Source organism: Lynx rufus, unplaced genomic scaffold (assembly GCF_022079265.1).
Source record: "Lynx rufus isolate CCGP_SWC_20201006 ecotype Redwood Valley unplaced genomic scaffold, mLynRuf1.p SCAF_1, whole genome shotgun sequence".
In the NCBI taxonomy this organism is placed as follows: domain Eukaryota; kingdom Metazoa; phylum Chordata; class Mammalia; order Carnivora; family Felidae; genus Lynx; species Lynx rufus.
The window spans coordinates 132,350,094-132,367,650 of record NW_025814823.1 but is presented as its reverse complement, the minus strand read 5'-3'; the positions used below and the strand labels follow the sequence as shown (position 1 = coordinate 132,367,650).

General features: G+C 40.1%; 1 protein-coding gene across 1 annotated transcript in view; it reads left to right on the top strand.

Annotated features, from left to right (window-relative positions):
* Positions 1 to 15,868, top strand: part of ADAMTS6 (ADAM metallopeptidase with thrombospondin type 1 motif 6) — a 303,804-nt gene extending 287,936 nt beyond the window's left edge. The window contains exon 24 of the mRNA XM_047087098.1: positions 12,722 to 15,868. Within this exon, the coding sequence (XP_046943054.1) occupies positions 12,722 to 12,831 (110 nt within the window). The 3' untranslated portion in view covers positions 12,832 to 15,868. The remainder of the gene's footprint in view (positions 1 to 12,721) is intronic.
* The last annotated feature ends 1,689 nt before the right edge of the window (positions 15,869 to 17,557 follow it).

Here is a 17,557-nt window from a genome sequence, read left to right as displayed (position 1 = left end):
CTGGTGCCCCTGAAATTTCTCTTTCTTATGTATTGGGAAATCTGCTTATTAATAGCAGTTGCCAGCCCAAATCCTGAATTTTCTTATATCTTATTTAAACAAATATACTTTGCTTATTCAGTTAGGCATTCATTTAAAATTTCCTGAATGCCACTATGTAAGAGGCACTACAACAGAAATCATGGGAAATATAGAGACAAATATGGCATAGTCAGGAAATTCAGACTGCCTTGCCACACGAAAATAGAGGCATGCCCAAATAAATGCACAAGAACATCTGGAACCACTAATTTAAATTATGTAAGAAACCTGGTTATGGGGCTCTGCTTAAAACAAAAGTAGAGAACTATCCTGGAAATTATTTGTTAATATTTTTCAAATGAAAATTATGTGCTCATGAGCCTATTAAAAAGAGATCTATTCCTTTTGACTAAATTTCTCCAACTTAAAGGATTTTAAAAAAAAATTACATTCACTATTGGGGCACCTGGGTGGTTCAGTCAGTTAAGCATCCGACTTCGGCTCTGTGCTGACAGCTCAGAGCCTGGAGACTGCTTTGTATTCTGTGTCTCCCTCTCTCTCTGCCCCTCCCCTATTCACACTCACAAAACTAAATAAACATTGAAAAAAATTTTGTTAATTACATTCACTATTTTAAAATATTTCCTTAGATATTTTATTTTAAGAAGAGTAATCATCTTGTATGACAGGATACAGAGAAATTACTTTGCAAATATACCGGTTTTTATATCTAAGCCTCAACATGAAATCCTTTTTGTATAATTTACTCTTTCAGATAAGTATGGCCTTATTGTACATTAATTCAAAATCATAATTTTAATTTGCAAAATCTGTGGCTCTGATGTCATCTACTTTTTTGTCCCTTCGGTAATGGTCATTCTAGAAATTGAGCTTTTCTTCTCTTGAGAAGGACTCAAAATCCATGATAAACCTAAGTATTTTCCTTAGCAAAACAACCTCTTTTAAATAATCTAAAATTTTTATTTCAACATTTATTTATTTTTGGGACAGAGAGAGACAGAGCATGAACGGGGGAGGGGCAGAGAGAGAGAGAGACACAGAATTGGAAACAGGCTCCAGGCTCTGAGCCATCAGCCCAGAGCCTGACGCGGGGCTCGAACTCACGGAGCGCGAGATCGTGACCTGGCTGAAGTCGGACACTTAACCGACTGCGCCACCCAGGCGCCCCTAAATAATCTAAATAAAAATATCTGTCTTGTGTAAGACTGCATCAAACAATTATAAATTGTTTATCCATTATAAATTATTAGCAGTCAATCACATAGGTATGAAGGTCTATTTTTCTTTCTGAGTTGGAAGATAAATGGTTGAGGTGGAAAAGAGGATATAACTATCATATTAAATTACTCTGTATTGGGTATTATGGGTAGGCCCTTTATATTTATTATCCACCTTATATATCTCATATACATAAATATCTCTGTGTGTGTGTGTACGCATGCACGCATGTTATAATTATGTCAGCAACCGTCCAAGAGTTGGTATTACTGATGAGGAAACTGAGGCACAGAGAGGGATAGTGACTTGCCCAAATGATAAGACTAGGAAGTAGTAGACGCAGGATTTGAACTGAGATTTGGCAGAGCCCAAGGGCATGTCAGCTTCAACTACATTTTTATGCTATTCTTAATTCACTTATTAAGTAGGGTATTTTAACATGAAAACAGAGCTTCTGGTTATGAAGTAGCAACTCTTTCTAGCATGACCATCATCCTGATTCAGTAGATTCAGGCTTAGTCATTGCTGAAAGAATTGGTTTTTTAACATGCTCACAGCAATGTAGATGTTGAAATTATGTATATAACTTTATTTTAGGCATTTTAGTGATTTCTCCAAAAACTTTTCTGTAGTGGTTAGTTATTATACAGAAGCGTCATAGCTGGTGATGCAAAGTTTTCAGAGTGGGCAAAATATCATTTGTAACTGGACTTATTTCTGCCTTAAAGAAATTCTCTTAAAATAGATAGGTGTTAATCTGAGGTTTCTTAAATTATTTGTAGAAGCACCTCATGGTCATTTAATCTGCCTGGCCAAATCACTTTTCATTAATATTAATTTGAAGTAAGCAGTCAAGACAGAATTTTTAGCCCATTTAGTAAAGAAGGAAACTTTTAGGAAATTATTAATCCTGCAAAATATGACTAATCTTAGAACTGTTAGTCCCTAAAGCTGCTGAGTCATTGAAAAGAAAGAGGATCACTCTCTTACAAAATTAGATTTAAAGTGGATACGTCTGTCATAACTTGTTTTGTGTTCTCTTTGGCTTCCCAGTAGCATATGTTGAATACATTTAAATACCTGAAACTATCTGTTCATTTCATCGGCAACTAATTATTGAATGCTTGCTGTGGCCAGCCTCTTCCATTCATTATGGAAAATTCAAATGCATTTGTAAGTTCATAGTCTTACACGGAAGATATTTAAAAAAAAAAAAGAAAAGGAAGGAAGGTAGAAGGTGTTATGTGGAGCAGTTGACACGGTGCTAAAAGTTCAAATGGAAGACAAGTGACTTTAACTTTTTAGATCAAGGCAACTTCATAGACTAAGTGATCTGTGAACCTGCTGTAATGTGTACTTGGAAAAATAACCCATGTATACCCTGGGAAAAGAGGATGAAACAGTTGAATTAAATCGTAAGTTATCATTAACAGAGATATGAAATGGACAGATAATATGGATTTCAAAAGAGAAGAGGCTCTTACATGAAAGTAATGTAAGAGTAATCTAATATGGCTTCTGGGAATCAGGTCAGGGAGAAAAGAAATGCCTGTTGCTAAGGGAGAGTTGGGAGGGAAATCTGGTAGTAAGGGAAGGAGTAAGCTCTGGTTGCTGCAGGAGGTTGAAAGAGGACTTCCTATTCCCCTTCTCTTTACTCTTAGTGGGAGGCTACTGTGAAAGCAGTTCAGGTCTACCCCAAGACAGAGTTGGACCAAGGGAGATCCCTTGGGATCTAAAATACAGTTTTTTAGTGGGGTCTCTGTGGGTGAAATGGACCATTGATAGAATCTTGAGAATTGTTTTAACAACCACAGCTTAGGAATTGGTTCTCCTTCTAACATTTTATTATGAAAGTAATAAAACATTTCAAATGTAACAGCAAGATTGAGAGAATTTTACAATGAACACCCACTATCTGGATTCCAACATTAACATTTTCCTGAGCTGATTTATCACATATATATCTATCTGTCCATCCCTCAAGGTAATGGCTTTTAAATAATGTCCTCCATTCACCCAACCATTATTATTTACTTAGCAAGCCAGGGCCAGCAAGACAAAGGGCCAGGCACTGAGACTATGAAAGAAATATGACAAGGTCTTTGTCCTCAAAGGGAGCACAGTTTAGCAGGGGTGGGGACAAATAATTTTCACAGTATAGGCAGTACTCTAACAGGGTAGAAAGAAATTACCATGAGTACACAGAAGAGGGGTAATCAGTAGAAGCATCGTGGAGAAGACAAGCTTGAGTAGGGCACTGGAAGGTATGAAACAATTTGCCAAGAACACATGGAGATGCTGGGATTCCTGGCAGAGGACGTGTGTATTTAGTCATCAGGGCATGGAGGTAGTTCAGTATGGGTGCAGTGGGTTGGCAGATGAGAGGTAGTGGAGATGTGGCTACAAAGAGAGAGAGTCAGGGATTTGGTTTTGGAGGGCCCTGAATGCCGTGGAAGGCAGTTAGGACTCTTAAGTTCTAGGGAATAAGCGAAGGAAATTGAAGAGTGACATGCTCAGGGTGGCAGGAGTGTGGAGGGGCAGAGGGAGGTCAACTTTGTGTGGAGGAAGAGTTAGAACGTTATTCTAAGTGTCCAGGCTTGAGATGATGAAGGCTTGAATCAAAGTAGATAGAGGATAAATCAAAAGGGGAGTAATTAATTGGAAAAAAAGAATAAAATGGAAGGGAGAATAAAAAGAACCTGATGAACAGTTAGACACAGGGATAAGAGATTTGGAGGTATCCACTATGACTCCCATGTAGATTTTGGTTTCTGCATACTATAAATCACGATAAGGAAGTTAGGCTTCTATAGGGAAGTTAAAAATACATTCATCCCCAAATGCCATAATAAAATAATGGAATTTGAGTAAGATTTTTAAAAATAAAAATAAAATAAACAATGGAAAGAGATTGAAGAAATGGAGTGAGGTTAAGACAACAAAGAATAATAAGAGAAATTCGGAAGTGGAACATCAAGATATTAAAAGTAAATAGTCAGGGGCACCTGGGTGACTCAGTCAATTAAATGTCCGACTTTGGCTCAGGTTATGATCTCGTGGTTCATGATTTTGAACCCCACAGCCTCTCTGCTGTCAGCACAGAGCCGACTTCAGATCTTCTGTCTCTCTGCCCCTTGCCTGCTCATACTCTCTCTCTCTCTCTCTCTCTCTCAAAAAAAAAAAAAATTAAATAGTAAATAGTAAGACGGGACTAGGAGAAGGAAGAAGGGAGATAAAATTTGCCATATCCAACGTCTGCTTTAGTATTTAATTCTTGTAAGGCTTCAGTGAAGGGTTAAAGCATTATAGGCTTGAATTTGACAGACTGCCCATGATGAGGATAACACTGTGTTGCTGCTGGGAGTGAATTTTAGACACACTGGGTATCACTGCATCTGAAGTACCACTCAGAGTAATTTTTTAAAGTACATCTGGCAGCTGGGACTAGCCTACTCAAGCTTACCTGAAATTCTATCCCAAATGCCATTTTATTCATCTTTATGCAGTTTCAGGTTCCCTTGTAGTTTATATGGTGAGTCTTTTCTGTCTCTCAATAGTACAAGGCAATCTGTCAGCTAGTATTTATTGCTGCCAGCTAATAATTCATGGTGTGCCCTGAGCTGGTAACCAACCCAGGAAAGGCGTGGTTAGTGTACATTGGTTTACCAACCTAGGCTAGTAGTGGCTTTGGTTGGTCTCAGTGTCCCTCAAGTGAATGACCTGGAGAAAGCCTGAGCAGCTCCAGAAACCTCATAGGACCTCCAGAACAAAACAACTACTGGACTTGAGATTTAAAGTGGTGCCCATTGTGTTAAAACCAGTGAAAGGAACAATGAAGGTCATTTGAAGATTCTGAGTTGAAGGAGGTGAGGAAGAGTAGGGTTTTTTTTTCCCTTTGCCATTTTAAAGAGCCCATAATGCACCTTACCACTCAGGTTCACATTCCTGGCTCTCTGGTTTACAGGGAACCCTGGGATTTGTGCTGGGATTATACCACCTTGAGGATGAATGTGGGTGGCTTTCAGGGAATAAGACTGGGAAGAGAGAAACTGAGGAAGCAAAGAGAAAAAGTAATGGCTTAGCCCATGGTAAGATGACATTGGAATCAAGTTTCGTAGTTGATACCACCTTGTTCAAGGATGAAAAGTTGCTGGACTGTTCCCGTTGCAATGAATAATGTCAGGTTCCCAAATGAAACTTATTATTTCACCCTTTTCCAGTCTGAATATGTAGAATATCAAGGGCAATTTTTTCAGAAGAAATACTGAGTTCACATCCCTCACCCACACATTCACACGTACAGCCTTTGCCATCTCACTTCTCACTAGGCTCTGCATCTTCTGGGCAGTTTGACAGAGGCACAGCTGGTTGTACTTTTGTAATCCAAAAGATAGACCCTAAGGTGCTTAAGTCATAACTGTCTACTTACTGTGTTCCTCTAAATCTCATAAAGAGTTTATGGGCACACAGGGCATGCATTCGCCAAAAAAGGATGCTGAATGGTCTGACCTGGTCATGAAAGGATATGTCCCTGTATACCCCAGGTCACTCCAACGATATAATTTAGCCAGGCGGTGCGACGTTTCAGGAAATAAATGCAAGAGCACAGCATTTCAGGAGTTGCTCTTGTGTTCCTTGGACCAAGTGAAGCCTTCAAAGTCACAATGAATCTGAATCCAATTGCATCCTAAATTCATAAGCCTCTGTTCACTGTGAGTGTTTTGAAATCATGTCTTTTGGGTCGAAGATTTGAAAGATTAATGTAAAGCACCTGTGGAAAAACCCACTGGCACATCAATGATAAGTAGATTCATGTGTTGCCATGAAACAGGTTGTCTCATTTTATCATTCAAGTCTACCAAAACCCAGATTACCAGTGAGACCCACTCTTGCATACCTGGCAGGTTACTTATGGGTCTGGCTCATATCGCAGGGCCTAGGGGTTGGCTTTCAGCCCTTAATATATTCCCAAGCGTCCCTGAGAAAAATGTAGGAATACCCCACAAATTGCCTTCCCCACTAGAAATCTTTGGACTTGGGTAAAGTGAAATTTTGTTTTCAGGGACAGGTAGGATGCAAAAAAAGGAGAGACTAGTTAGGCCCACAAAATATTCCCTAGAAGCCACACAGTAAGGGCCTCTCACCCTTCCAATGGCCTCACAAGAGAAAAGGTAGAGTAAGTGTCTTTTCTTTCTCTTCCCAGGAGAGTACTTAGCTGCTACATGATGAGAGCAGAAGAGAAAATTAAGCCTTCACCTTAAAATCCTTGACCCTGCTGGCTTAGATACCACTACTTCAAAAGCAATACATATAAGTGTATCTACACGAAGAAAATATGATAGTCAAGACAAAACCTTCCAAATAGATTAATTACAGGGTAATCATGTTACAAAAAGATTCTTACTAAAGGATTCCTTTTCATAGGTGTCCTAGTAGAATAGTTTATTTACAGGTTATGTATTACTGAAGTATAGAGAAACTTTTAATTATTAGATATTTTAGAGATTAGCTAGAAATCAGCACATACTGAAGATCATTCAGAAACTAAAACAGAACATTTATTATTGTTTTGATTTCAATGGGAAACTGTGGTTTAATTTATGTACAACTTTTCCAGAATGGTTTTACCACAAATGTGATCTGTACTGTGTATTGGCTCAAGGGTGAGATTATTTCATTGTTTTTCCAAGTTTTTATTTAAATTCCAGTTAGTTAACATACAATGTAATATTAGTTTCGGGTATAGAATTTAGTGACTCATCACTTACATTATTTCATATTTTTAATGGCTTTGAGAATGAAGCAGACTAGTGAATAATTTTTGTAATTAAAGCCTTCTTGACTACATGAGCAGAATGTCAATGAGTCAGTCCAAGAGCTCAACACATCAGTCCTCTCTAGGTAAGCTAAAAAAAGTGGCAGATGGGCTGAATGCCCCAGTATGATTTAATACTGCTACTAATATATTTAAGATTATGTTCAGCTTTCTGTAATAGTGGAGCTTTAAAACTCCATGGTGCAACTCAAATCACCTTCCACTCATGTCATTTTACACAGTTGAAGGAGGACAGTAAAGCCGAAGAAAAGCATTCATGCCATTTTGAATACCTGTGACCTAGAACTGCTTTTAAAAAACATTAGCCTGGGACACCTGGGTGGCTCAGTCGGTTAAGTGTCTGACTTTGACTCAGGTTGTGATCCCGCAGTTTGTGGGTTCTATCCTCTCTTAGGGCTCTGTGCTGACAGCTCAGAGACTGAAGCCTGCTTTGGATTCTGTGTCTCCCTCCCTTTCTATCCCTCCCCTACTCGCAGTTTCTCTCTCTCTCAAAAATAAATAAACCTTAAAAAAAAAAAGTCCCCGGGGTGCCTGGGTGGCTCAGTCAGTTGAGCGTCTGACTTCAGCTCAGGTCATGATCTCACAGTTTGTGGTTTCAGGCCCCACATCAGGCTCTGTGCTGACCATTAGCTCAGAGCCTGGAGCTTGCTTCAGATTCTGTGTCTCCCTCTCTCTCTGCCCCTCCCCCGCTCACACTTTGTCACTCTGTTTCTCAAAAATAAATAAATATAGGGGCTCCTGGGTGGCGCAGTCGGTTAAGCGTCCGACTTCAGCCAGGTCACGATCTCGCGGTCTGTGAGTTCGAGCCCCGAGTCAGGCTCTGGGCTGATGGCTCAGCGAGCCTGGAGCCTGTTTCCGATTCTGTGTCTCCCTCTCTCTCTGCCCCTCCCCCGTTCATGCTCTGTCTCTCTCTGTCCCAAAAATAAATAAACATTGAAAAAAAAAATTAAAAATAAATAAATAAATAAATAAATATTAAAAAAAAATTAAAAAAAAAAAAAGTCCCCTTCTCCAGGGGCCTCACTTGATCCAGTTGGTGGAGCATGCTACTCTTGTTTTGGGGGTTGTGAGTTCGAGCCCCAGGCTGGGTATAGAGATTGCTTAAAAATAAAATATTTGTTAAAAATTCCCCTTTTTCCATGGTGGCAGAGCATGATGATGCTGATCAGAGCTTTTCTGATGATGATGTCACCAAGGGTTGACAAGGGTCTGCCTTACAGGTAGAAATTCTTTTGCAGTTTCATGCTGAGCATCCTAACCCCAGCTCTTAAACCGACTACCTGGGTGACCAGCATGGGTGTCCTAACCTCTGTGAGCTTCAGTCTTGCCATCTCTATAAACCTGATGTTTTATTATACATAAAAGCATTCAATATATAAATATATAAAACCACGGGCATTTCCTGGTACATAGGAGGCATGTGATACATTATTTTTAACATGATGATTGTTATTGGATTAAGCGCTTATGGCTTTAAAAGACTAAGAGAATGAAAGACCAGTTATGGTTACCTTCTCTGATAAATAATTTCCGTGAGTCCAAAGGCTGATTCTTCTTATCTAGGCAGTCTTTAGAAGGCAAAACCAAGAAGTAGGAACAGGAGCTTCCACTGGGGCCCTCCTTTGGGAGAGCTCCCCACACTCCAGGCTCTGTGTCCTCACACAGCCCCAGTGTCTCCACTTGAATGTCTCATCAAGGCCCAAGGTCCCAGCCTTGGAGTCCCCAGTGTTGGCTTTTCCCCATCTCTCTCATCATGATTTACCTGCTCTCTGTTTAATATCTTTTTGTTAATTTGCTTATGCATGCCAGTGTGTAACCCTTCCTGAGAGCCTAATGCACATTTTGACAGGGATCCCAGAGAAACAGTACATGGTGGTTGATCTCAGAGGCAGATGTGTTGGTGAAAATTGTAACAGAACTAACAGGCTGAGTGCCTCCTCTGTGCAGTGCCACGGCCATGCATTTTGTAAGCACCCATGTGAGCCCCACTCACCACATCCTGTGAGCAGGTCTTGTCACAGTCTCTACTTCACAGATGAAGAAACTGAGGCTTAGAGAGGTGATGGAACCTGGCCCAGGACAACCAAATACTGGGAGGTAGCAGCTCCAGAATTTACCCCCCAGGCGCAGCCGACTCCAGATCTGCCACTCATCACCACTGTCTTATACTTCTGGTGCAGGCGAGTCTGGTGCACTCCTAAAGAGTCACTACCTCCCTAAGCTTGGTTCTGCTCCCAGGACCCACATGACTTCCTGCTTTCAATCAAGCTGGATGGAATCAACTTAATTGACAACAAACTTGAGAGGGGTATTGGAAATTTCAGAGAGGGATACCCCACAGCCAGTTTTTAGCCTACCCCGAGGCTCCACCCTGCTCCTGGCCAAATGCTGCGCTCTGGGCCTTGGCATACTGAGGAGAGTCCCCTCATTTCAAGCACCCACTTAAGTTGCTGAATCCTGACTTAGATTTGTAATAGCCTAAATGGGTGAATGGAGGGGTGATTGGAGGGAGAAACAACTTATGAATATTTTTTATTCATTATTTATTATCTGCTGTTTATAATCAGATTCCCAAGTCTAAATCTAAAAGAAGAATCTGTGAATTTGCTTGTATTTTGCTCATCTCAGAATTTTCCTGGACCAGCAGCAACTCTTCCAAAAATGGAGTGATGAGTCTCCCAATAAAATTGCACCCCAGAAAATACTGACTTGTGTCAATAGGACAGCACCTTCTCACTAGTAATCAAAATATTGCATCCTCATTGAGAAAGTCAGAGGGCAACTTACTGTCATTAGGTGGTAAGAGGTAATAACTAACAGTGGTAACAAAAATATTTAAGTCACTATCTTACACTTATCAAGTGCTGATATCCTGTGCACTGCTCTGAGTGGCATCACAGGATATACATGTTACATGTGGAAGGGAGAACTCTCATCGTCCCTGTTTAGAGATGGGGCAGCTCCAGCACAGAGAAGCTGAACTATTTGTTCAGAGTCGTAAAGCCAGTAAATGACAAAACTAGGATTAAACTGGAACAGTCTAGCCCCTAATCTTACTTCCTTATACTATTAAAGCAACCAGTCCTCCTCTATCTGTCTGTCAACCAAATCATCTTTATATTTTGGCAAAGAAGACCAAAGCTAACATTTACTTTGTACTTGAAGCTGTCCCACCAAGCGCTGCTGCAGATTGTGAGGGGGGTGGTCTCTGCTGGCCCGATGCTTCATGAAGACGATTTAGATTAAAGATGAGTGGTACTGTATTAGCTTTTCTATTTTATTTTATTTTATTTTATTTTAAATCTATTTTAAGAGAAAGAGAGAGAGTGAGCATGCATGAACGGGGAAGGGGCAGAGAGAGGAGAGAGAGAGAGAGAGAGAGAGAGAGAGAGAGAGAATCCCAAGCAGGCTCCATGCTCAGTGCAGAGCCCAATGCAAGGCTGGAACCCATGAATCTTGAGATTATGACCTGAACCAAAATCAAGAGCCAGACACTGAAGCTATTGAACCCCTCAGGCACCCTTCTCATCATTTTAATAATTGCGTTACCTTGACCCTTGACAAAATCTCGCTCTTAGTAACATGGATAACACTTTTTTTTTCTTTTTACACAATTATTCTTAGTCTAAACCTGTTTTGATTGCTTTTTACTGGTCATGACAGAGAGAAAAAGAAAAAAAAAATACAAAGGGACCTCCAAATTAAAATATGTGGAGATCTTTTCATCTCAAATTCATTCTTGATTCATCAAAAATCATCTGACTTTTTTTTTTTAGTGCAGAGTTTAAAGAATTTTTTCTTGTCTCTCTTCCCTTCTTTCAGCCAAAACTTAAATGTATTGAGAATCCTACTGTGGAAATGTTCTACTCAAAATTCTGACTATTACTCTTTGCTAGTCAAATCATGAGTAAGGGAGTTTGATGGTGCAGAGCTTAGGTTTGCAGATGATTGAGGACTCCAGTTTAAAATTTAAGTCTTTAATATAAAGCAATACTTACATTGTCAAGAATAGTGTTTAGTAGAACTAGGCATCCCCAGGAAGATTCCAACAATGTAAGGTTAATTCATGTATGTACAATTATAGATTTGAGGTGAAGCTATATCACTTCTACCCCTTGATTAAGGGGTCTTCTATACATGATACTTTAAAAACAATCAGTTGTGTGTAATGATAAAATTATAACTTGATAATGATTAAATGAAACACCTACATGTATCATCAATAAACCACCAGAATTATAAATACAAAAAAATAAAATAAAATAAAATAAAATAAAATAAAATAAAATAAAATAAAATAAAATAAAATAAAATAAAATTTAAGTCTTTCCCTGAAAGAGCCTGGAACGTGAGGTCGATAACATTGTTACCTAACTTTTCAGTAATAAGAACTGAAAGCTTGCCCATTCCTTCGCATGTCACTTCTCAGGTTTATCTTATGGCTTATGTACCATGTATATGATTTCTTACATGTTCAGTGGATTTCTGAAGCCAGGAAAAAACATGAAAATAAACCAGCAAGCAAGCAAGCAAGCAAGCAACAACACAACTGTCCTGTTACACTGAATTTCACCCACTGTTCTGCCTGATTCTAATTACCTTCAGTAATTTACCCAGGATGCTTCAGTATAACCACCTGGAAAAGTGAGGGTGGAACTTTGATTCTGGGAGGCATATGGAAATTTAATTACTAGGTTTACAAAGTATTTTAAAATCCCCAGATAAAAGTGACCAGAGGACTACAGAAGACTATCATTATTAGCAGCAGTGGGGTTATGTGGGGGTGAGAGGGGTGCTGAGGATCAAAGGCCGGTGTCCCCTTCTCTACACTGGCCCCTTCGCCCCATCTTCTGCAACCAGTCTCAAGGGGAGATGGAGAAAGAATCATTTATTCACCTTCTGGCTGCAAGAACTGCAGACCTCAACTGTGGCAGTTCTAGCACTGAGGAGAAAATACACATAGGAAAAAAGAAGGCCATGTCTCACTTCCAAATTAAAAAAAGACATTTCTACATGTTTCCATAACCCACAGACTGCTGCCATTTGAGGCCAACCCCTCCAAGTTTTCCTCTTTGTCTAGTGTAGTTGCTGAATCTAGGCCACTGTCAGCAATCCTTTTCATTCACCCAGGCCCATCCCCACGCCTCACAGATGCACAGATTCTCTGGAGACATGTGTACTTTGGTATCAAACAATGCAACTCATGTTTGATTTTGGATAACCTTGCACTGCTGAATAAAATAACCCTTGAGAAAGAAGCAATAAAAGCGCTGTAAGAAAAATGACTCATGTTTCCAAGCTGTCTAAAGTGATCACTTATCCCAACAAATGGTAATTCTTTCAAGACACAGTGGGTATGCACCATACTTGTAAAAGTCTGGGAGAAAAGCCTTGCAACCATTTTTTTAAAAAATTGTGTTAAAATATATCAAAAGAATGTTTCTGGTAGGCTGTACCATACAGGGTATGCTTAAAAACAAAAACAAAAACCACATGGACGTGGAAGCCAAGGTGGATTGGTGCAAGGGGGTCCTTGCTGGATATGAATGTGGAGCCTCACTGGCCTGTTTCTGCACTTGTTTATGTGCCTCTAATTGTTTTCCATTTTCTGCCCCCATTCGCTAGAGTGCAAAGATGTGAACAAAGTGGCGTATTGCCCGCTGGTGCTCAAGTTCAAGTTCTGTAGTCGAGCATACTTCAGACAGATGTGTTGTAAGACCTGCCAAGGACACTGACCCGTGGAGAGCCAGAGAGGGAGCCTTGTCATTTCATCGTGGAAATGCGTCCATCAAAGAGAGCCACCCAGAGGAAGAGGATTGATGTCCTTGCAAATGCATTACCCTGTGGAAAACGTAACCACTGGTCAGCCCTAGCTGACAGGATTTCAATATTATTTTAACTTCTGTGAAGTGGGATTTATTGATCCAAAGTGCTGGACACGGTATTAGGAGGGAATGCCAGATCGGAGAGATCCAAACAACACAGGGAGACTTGCTTACTGTGGAGCGTTTGTGTTCTTTCGAGTAAATCCAATAGCCTGTTTACCTCCTTGGACCATTAAGATAATTTTTATTATGGACTTAGCAATGACACTGAATCCATTTGTATTTAAAACCGTTTAAAATGTAGCTGTTATGACTTGGTCAACTATGGAAGTAAAGAAGATTCAGAAATCTTAAGTCATAGCTTAAAAATATTTACTATACTTTATCTCAATACAACAGCACCACAATTTAAATTCTAAAACGGGCTTTTAACTATAATTTAAGGAGCAATTATAAATCAAAAGTAATGAAAGTTTGTATTATTTTTCTTCATTCCACTTAATTTCCTTAGGACTAATCCCCTGTTCTGAACACTGCTGTGAGCCATATATAAACTATATTAAACCGAACAACAAGGAAGGACTCAGTTTAAGGCAGCGCATCAGTTACTGCGGCCGTGCAAGTCTATAAATTCTGTGCTAAGAGACTGGGGCCAACTTGCCATTGTGCAAGTGAAGCTGAGATTTCCATTAAAACTTTAAGAGAAAAACATTTCAGTTTCATGCAGAAGCCAGACCTGGGGTATGGTAGAGACTGAAGAACCGGGCCCTTTGCTGCCATCACACAGGATGCCTGAGTCCTTATGTGAGTCACCCCAGCTCAGTTGTGTTTACAACCTCACCGGCCACAGGACAGCTTCTGCCCCGTTGGATTTTTGCATGCATGTTGAGCTTACTGAAATGATGCCGTGCAAAAGATAGACTGGCTCGGCAACAACCAGGCAGACCCTTTCGCTGACAATTGTGATGGGTTCCAGATGTCCCTTCTTTGATATGGCAGAAGGGCATTTATTTATATGAGAGCAAGTGTGTGTGTGTGAGCGGGCGCTTTTGAGTGTGTGGGTAGATGAGTGTGCTTGCACATAAATGTGCTATTTCTGTGAGTTTTTAAAGTAGGCAAGGGATAACAACCAAAGAAGAAAAACTCATGAAGCCTAGAGATCATAAAGCATAATTTTAATAGTCACTCAACCAACTATTTTGTATTTTTTATGGATACTCTGAATGGCAATTAAATGTGAAACCAAGTTTCTTGGGCAAGTCAAATTCTAGAATCAAATCCAGAATCCTAAATTAAATTGACTAGCTCATAGTTTCCCTATCCACAAGTTTCATGTCATGCTCATCAAAAGATTCAACAGCGAGATTAAAAGAAAGCAAAAAAGAAGAGGGTACTTATATATATATTGTACTTGAACACTTGTAGCTTGCAGCAGGTTCTTGATGAATGTGCTTTGTGTCCTACACGATGTGTACACCATGCTACACGAACACCTCAAACTCCAACCAAATGGCTACTTTGTAAAGATGCTACTTGCAGTTAAAGAGTATGTTCGACTTCAATCCATCACTGTGCTCTCATACTACATGTCCGGTGTTTCACCTACACCATGACCTAATGTAGATGATTAGTTTTTTTCAGAAAGGAAAAGAGACTCACAGACTTCAAAAACCAACCTAACCTTCAGGTTTGCTATGGACAGTCAGCACGGGCTGTTGTTCTGCACACTCAGTCATGGTCATCAATATTTTCTCACCTGCTTTCTGTCTCGACACCACAGCTCATGTCCCTGAGCTTTCCAGAGAAAGCTACTGACGATACCCAAAAATTGCCAGGGCCGCTCTCTCTACTGCTCTTAGAAGACCAGCCAGCGTGCTATCTATTCAGTGAGGGGGGAGGCAGCCCATGAGCAGCGCGCCCCCAGTGCTGAATTCACTTGGTGCCTCGTAAAGAGTGGTTAAATTGGTGCTAATGTGCCCTGGTGGAATAAAGAAAGGATGGGTGGTTTCTGTGGCATTTTAGGCATAGGTTTGCCATCAGGACCTGTCTTTCCCCAAATATAAATATCAGCTCATGGTTTTATTCCAAAAAGATTTCTTAATTGACTAACTTGAGTCTATTCTTCACCTCACCTGGAAACTAACATCATGAGGACTGTTGCCTTGGGCCACCTTGACTGGCCCTAGAAGAAGGGGCAGCTAGTGTTCCCTCAGGAGTGTGCACCAGTCCCGAGGCCAGGAGTAGAGAGCTTCCAGGAGCAGCATCGCAGCATCGGATTACTCTGCTAGAAGGAACCAAGCACAGAAGGTTTCCCCTGAGTGGGGGAACACATCATATTCTACAGCACATCACAATACCGCTGCTACTCTGTAGTCAACCACGTGGCTACATGATGCTCTCTTCCTAAATAATAGCAATAGGATTGTCAGTGGAGGCTAAGCCACCATGGCAGGCCCTCCGAAAGTAGCGTGCTATACGGACTACTTAGAGAGACCCAAGGAAACTGGTGCCCTATGGCTGAGAACCGTATCTGCCATCAGCACAATATCCTGCCAAAAAGGAAAGGTAAAATCTACCCAACTGATTAAAGCCCTTGAGATACATATAACTCCCCAAACCGTCCATTTCATTAGGAATTTTATTGGAGTGAATGTCACATAGGTATCCTTAATAATACAGAATGAAATTACCTTTGTATTATTGTGATTAGTTGTTGCTTATTATTTTATACTCAGTATTAATGTGGTACACTGTTACTTTTTTTTTGCTTTTGTAAATTATATTCTAATTTATTGCCATGTTTCCTAACACTTGTCCTACATTCATTCTCCTGCTTGTAACGAAAATGAAAAAGTCATTGTAACACTTGATGGAGTGAAATTCCACACCAGGCACAGATTTTTTTTTAACATAGATAATTTAGTGAAAATAAAAATTCAGCTTGTAAGAATGATTCAGATGAAGGTTGTCTATTCCCTGAAAAGCTGGTGTGAAACTTTCAGTAGGAGGATCTTTCCTTTGGAATACCACACTACATTATCCAAGTTCTCCAGATAGCATCTGGGATAGAGATAATCTGTTGTATGCATCCTTATTACAGTCTTCAGAAATTGCATATATTTGTATTTCAGTAATATTAAATACAAGGGCTTTAGATATTCCTGGTGGAGCTCTGTCCCCAGATGCCACTAGTCAGCTGTTCTAGCACTAGAAAAGAAGTCCAGATTGACCCATGACTCTTTTGCCCCCACCTTCTTTTGCTTTCCATGTAAATGCTTTCACATAGAAGAGGATGCAAGATATTTCATTGTGGAAAAGGTGCTGAACAAAAGTATTCATATTTGAAGGATTTTTCTATTCAGATTCAGCAGGGAGCATAGAATCATGAAGGGCATACTTTTCCACCTTCAGACATTTCCTCTTAGGCTGAACTAATGGTTCAGCCATCGCTGAGCTGGGGTATTATTATCATATGCAAAGGTAACTCAGCAGTTTTTGAAACTCAGCAGCTAACATAAAGGTGGCCCTTGTACATGCTTAGCTATTTGTGTATGTTCATAATGACAGTCTCATCAATTATATAAGAAGATGTGGAATACCTAAGCAGATTGTGCTTCAATCCACTTCCTTCCTTCCATACCCACCCACGCACACATTCCACCTCACCTGAAGAAATCAGGTGCCGCCATTAGATAGTCTTGGGGAGTATTTCTCCAAGGTCATTCTAGGAGCCAGAAGTGGTTGGAGTATTATGAATCCTCAGTTAATGAGAAGACTCTGGAACCAACTGTTTTAACTTCCCAGTGCACTTGCAAAGAGTAGTTTGCTAGGGGCTGGGGAGGGGGGATACCAAAAAATGAGGTTTGCCTTAGCTTAGATTCCACAGATGCTAGTCTGTCTTCTCATCTACAGTTTTTTTTAAGCTTCTAGTTAATTGTTTTCTCCCACTGAAATATCTAAAGGGTACTATCCTACTTAGGGCACTGACTCGAAGGACAATCTGCTCTCCATGGAGATTCTACCAGTCTCTAGAGAGCACCAGGATCGACTTTCAGCTTTTATGCTCCAAAAAGAGCATTTTTTGACATTTTTCAAGTGAATTAGGAAGAAAAGTTGGATATTGATCTTTGTAACAAAAATGTGAATTTGTGTGGCTAGGACAAGATTCATTACTTTGAAAAGTCAAGGGAAAATACATTCAGCAAGAAAAAAAAGTTACAGCCCAGGAGGACTAGAAAATTCTAAATAACTGGTTGCAAAAAGAGAAAAGATCAGTCACTGAATAAAAAAGTGACAGATAAGCTGCATTTGGAATTCTTTCTCATTCGTATCATCAGAATGTGTGGAATAAACTAACATATGTTTTCGAAAAGAACAGCTGTTCAAAATGGTTTGTGCCCCAGCCTTGAAAACCTCAAGCTGTAACTTAAAAGGAAAATGGTCTTTTCTCCCATCTTTTTTCTCAGAGGGTTATTGCTAGCATTCCTTGTCCCTCATTTCATCCACAGATGGTATCTGAGGCCCAAAGTCGAATGGCAGTTTGAGGGCTGGCTCCACTCTGTCAGAGAACCAAGGTTAAGCTTGTATTGTCTCTTGGTTGATGGCTCCCCAAACCCCACTGAAAACCTTGAGCTGC